This window comes from Centruroides vittatus, unplaced genomic scaffold, assembly GCF_030686945.1.
Source record: "Centruroides vittatus isolate TY-2023 unplaced genomic scaffold, ASM3068694v2 contig_2955, whole genome shotgun sequence".
Classification (NCBI taxonomy): domain Eukaryota; kingdom Metazoa; phylum Arthropoda; class Arachnida; order Scorpiones; family Buthidae; genus Centruroides; species Centruroides vittatus.
The window spans coordinates 10,582-15,271 of NW_027121879.1; the positions used below are offsets into that span (position 1 = coordinate 10,582).

General features: G+C 28.4%; 1 protein-coding gene across 1 annotated transcript; it reads left to right on the forward strand.

Annotated features, from left to right (window-relative positions):
• Window positions 1–1,902: 1,902 nt before the first annotated feature.
• Window positions 1,903–2,855, forward strand: LOC136972531 (uncharacterized). The gene is made up of 4 exons (XM_067267118.1): window positions 1,903–2,385; window positions 2,464–2,532; window positions 2,619–2,708; window positions 2,784–2,855. Exons 1-4 carry the CDS (start codon window positions 1,903–1,905, stop codon window positions 2,853–2,855), a joined length of 714 nt encoding a protein of 237 aa, XP_067123219.1.
• The last annotated feature ends 1,835 nt before the right edge of the window (window positions 2,856–4,690 follow it).

Genomic DNA, 4,690 nt, shown 5'->3' on the forward strand with positions numbered 1-4,690 from the left:
CTCAATTGATTCGGATAAACGACGCTCTACTGTAATCAGTTATTAGAACTGATAGTTCAGAAGGGAGCAGTATCGCTTTAACATAGGAAATTTCTTAAAGATAACAATGGCAGATTTCCTGCGTCACAATATATCAGAAAACTCTATTGATCCTGCTCCCCAAATAGCACTACTGAGTACAGAAAAACCGTATCTTAATCTCTTTGTACTCTAAAGTGCCATTTGGCGGAGCAGGGTCACAATAGGCCTCATGGCACAATTCTAAGTATTTAGCTGGTTATTTATCACACTTAAACATAAAACCTTTACAGCCATCTAAACACAAATATTCAAAAATATTTTCAAATGCAAATAAACGACTTTACTCCTCTTTGAAATTAAATGTCAACCTAGACTGGTTCAAAAGATCCAACCTTAGGTAGGATGACCAGACGTCCCCGATTTTGCGATGTTTTAAATATTTGATTGTAGAATTAATCTTTGAATAAATCAATTGTATTAACAAGTAAATATAATATCACGAAATTATAGATCAATAAATAAATAAATTTGAAAAAAAACCAAAGTTCAATCACTTTTAGAATCCATTTTTATTCATTCTGAATGTCGTAGAAGTGACGATTCCTTTTTTTAAAGTTTAAATTCTAAATTTAATAAAGTGTATAAATATCCCATTTGCTAAAATATTTCAAAATGTAGCTTAAGGAAAATTCCCGCTTCAAGCATAAACGTCACCTGGTAATTGACGTCACTTCAACTCACCGATCTGAAATCGATAAAACGCTTATTCTATAGCCGATATTTCCTCAACGTAACAAGCGTACACTTTCAGTTAAAATATAAAACAAATATAACCAAATATTCACCTAAACTGGACAAAAATTGCAGGAGTTATAAAGAATTACACGAAGTCTTTTATGTTAGTAATATAAATTAAACTAAAATAGATAAACCAGGAAAATTCACCATTTTTATGTTATAGCACTGGAGAATGATTGGAGATATATAAATTCCCGGTATTGAACGTGACACTGGTTTATATATCAGTAATGAAATCTGTATGTTAAACATATTAGAAACACTTCCTAATATAATTAGATGCATCAATTTAGAAAGCAAACAAATCCGTTAAATTTTATAAATCTATTAAAATTACACGCCACTGTATTTATCGTCTTTATCGATTAATGTATACTTTTAATGGAATAATAATTTATAACATTTCCGATTTTCATTAAAGGTATTCTTAATTTTCGTAATTATGCTTATATAAACGAGAAACATCTACACTATATACTTCAAGCTGCACGGCAACTTCAACTGACTCTATACAACAGACAATTCTTCTCTGCCGTAATTTCCCGCTTTAAATACAAAGCAGATAGTTCTTACATCAAAGATGATTACAATTATTCAAGAAGACACGAAATCGAGCATTAACTCAAATATTGTAACTTTTAAACAGGAAATATGTCTGAAATGTTTTCTGTCACCAATTACCTCAATGTCAATGATATACGGATTGCATTTCTTCAATCCTTGTTCATGTGTGATACCAAACCACAATTATTTCCACAAGCTTCTAAAGAGATTTTACTTATCTTTCATCGAATTTATGTACTGGATTCAATTCTTTCTTACTTTATGCATGATAATTCCTTTTCCGTCAAGTAAAACGCCCTGTATATCCTGGTATTCGATTGTCGACAACGACATCTTTGTCAAAGTGGGCGTCTGTATTTTTGCCTTAGCGTTTGCCGTAATGTTCAGCATCGTCAGATAAGTAAAATTAAACACAAAAATTAAAATAAGAAATTCGAATTACTTTTGCCAAAATCAGCTGTTTTCTATCATAAATCACATAGAAATTGCCACGATGATTTTGACAACAATTATTACATTATGGCTTCAGCTGATAAATATATTTTTCTTTTATCACGATTTGAAGAAAAGAGAATTATTCAAGATGAAAGCATTTTTTGTAGCATTCAAGTTGGAATATGGATGACTGTGATAACTGGAGGGATAGTATACCTCGCTTTCTTTATTAACTTGATTATTGTTACTTTAACGACAGCATTCCAGAATGTATCAGAAGAACTATACATATTGACAAAAGATAATGCAAATTTGAACTTGGAATTAGAAGAAATAATGGCACAGCACCATGAAATTTGGACTTACACCAATCAACTCAACGGACCATTCAATTATGTATTAACGATTGTGTATGCTGCATTATTAACAGAAACGTCTCTACTTTATTTTATTGCTATTTTCTCGAAAATGGAATTCGCATTGAAAGTCTTTATTTTTCTAATTTGTGCTCTAATAACTTTTGGTTGTATTGTATTTGCATTCCTGATGTCTGTTTTAACGTCAAACGTAAGAAACTTTATTAAAATGAAAATAATTTCATTCACGAATTTAATTAAAGATTTGCTTTCTTGTTTCCCCTTTCAGATGCAAACATCCTTTCAAGATATAAGAAGATTTGCTGATTGCGATCTCAGTTTAAAACAGAAATTAAAGGTAAAGTATTTTAATTTCTTTTTTATAAATAAATGTTCATTTTTTGTACAATTTAAATACAACAATGACAATCAATTATTGTACAGATGTTGAATTTTATGAAGAGATTTGGTAAAGCATCTCTATGCATATCCATGAATGATTACTTCAACGTTACCAAGAAATTTCCAGTTAAAGTATATTTAGTTACATTTTATAATATTAATTATGGAAATATTCTATTGATATATTTAATTTTTGAAATTTTTCAGATGGCGAGATCTCTTTATTCTGTGTTTTCTGGTCTTCTGAACCTCAAAACAACTTCAAAACCTAAAAATTGATAAGTCACTTTTATAAATTTTAATTCTAAAATAAATATATTTAATGGAATAATATATTACTTTTAGCTCTTAATATTCTAATACTGTTTAGTAGTTAGTGAAAATCAACAAAAAACGTAAATATACTTACGGGCTTATCACATCAGTGAATGAGATTATTTAACAAATTGTTTAATGATTATTATCACTTTAATTATAAAAATTTACAATAAACTGTGGCTTCTGTAACATGTACAGTACGTACTATAGTATGGACATGTTAAAAATACCAAAGTTTATTGGTATTATATATCATATTACAATATATTATATTATAACATATATCATATTAAAATATAATATATGTTATAAGAGCCATATTTACAATCAATTTAATTATGAATATTTACATAAATAACCTTCAAAGGCACCTCTTACTTCATTTACATTTCCTTGTGGTTTCGTTAACAATTAAAACAATGGTGTAAGAATCGCTTTAAGGTCAACGTTATGAGAATAAAGGCCCAGGCACAATGAGAATTAAGGATAAACATAAAATCTTGTACCTATGCTATTTAATGTAATCATTCACAATGAGTTATTGTAAGTTAAAGTTTATAAACTCATTGAGTTTGTAAAGTTCTAGAAATTTCAAACTACAAATTTTTATGATTTGCTGGATTTTTACTTGATTTCTTGTTTTAAAAGAAGTATCAGTCGTAGAAATATTAGAATTACCACTGATGAATTTTTTTCTAACTCAAGACACGAATCCCTTGTCATCTGTTATATTCAGTTTTGTTTATTGATGCAAAACAACTAACATGTATTCTTCGATGTTATTTGTATTTATAAACCGCCCAGCTGTATCATCAGTCGTCATGCCAATATCAATATATTTCATCGCCGACCACTATATTGAAAAGAATATATAGCCTATATTTTCATTACAAATATATATATATTTGTAATGAAAATGAATAAATTAGTTTATACTTGACTAAGTTTTAATAATTTTTTTCTCTGTGTATCATTCGTGTCACGCAACTTCTAACAAAAACATATCGAAAAATCAGAATCGAAATTAAAAGAGAAAATATATATCATCTGTCTTGGTTCAATTCCACTTCTTAACCATGAAACTTTCGTAAATCATAGAAGATAATAAAAAATGGAAAAATTAATTTACTGTAAAAATTAAGGAAATGTTCTCTAGAATAGAAAACATCGAAAATTAAAAACATCCAGTAACGAGCTGCTTATCTTTCTCTGCATTATTTGAAACAGAGTGTAGTGTGTCATTTTTTATGATATTTAATTTAAAAAGTTTTTATACTTTTAATTATTATAAAATGGAAGAAAAGCTTAAATTTGAATATAAGGATGAATTTAATAAAAAAAAGAAAGAAAGAAAATTGTAAATGCTAATAACCTGTAAAATCGTCATGAAGCCTGACCCTACTCCAAATTTGACAAACGACCTAGATTCACCTGCCCAACTTCTCGACCTGTATCCACCGAAATCTAACGGCTTCAATCTCATTATACAAATCTCCCTGCAAAATTTTCGAAATTTTCGACAAAAAGCACAAAAGTTATTAATTTTAAAAGAGGACAAATAAAATCGAACCAGCATACACAGACACACACAGACACTAATATCCATCCATACAAAAAAAAACCTCAATTTATACACTTAGAATTTGACAGTATCGGTATTTAATTATTTCTTTCTGTTATTCGATTTAATATTTTCTTATATATTTAACTTGATATTTTGTTGTTGTGTCCGTAAAATAAACGGTTATTTGTTAACGCATATAATTAACTTTTTTATAACACAAACGTAACGTTGT

Excerpts from the sequence above, each read along its gene's own strand:
- LOC136972531 (XM_067267118.1), top strand. The coding sequence starts at position 1,903 with ATGGCTTCAGCTGATAAATATATTTTTCTTTTATCACGATTTGAAGAA. Across the intron at positions 2,386-2,463 it reads TGTCTGTTTTAACGTCAAAC|ATGCAAACATCCTTTCAAGA; the intron begins GTAAGAAACTTT and ends TTCCCCTTTCAG. Across the intron at positions 2,533-2,618 it reads GTTTAAAACAGAAATTAAAG|ATGTTGAATTTTATGAAGAG; the intron begins GTAAAGTATTTT and ends ATTATTGTACAG.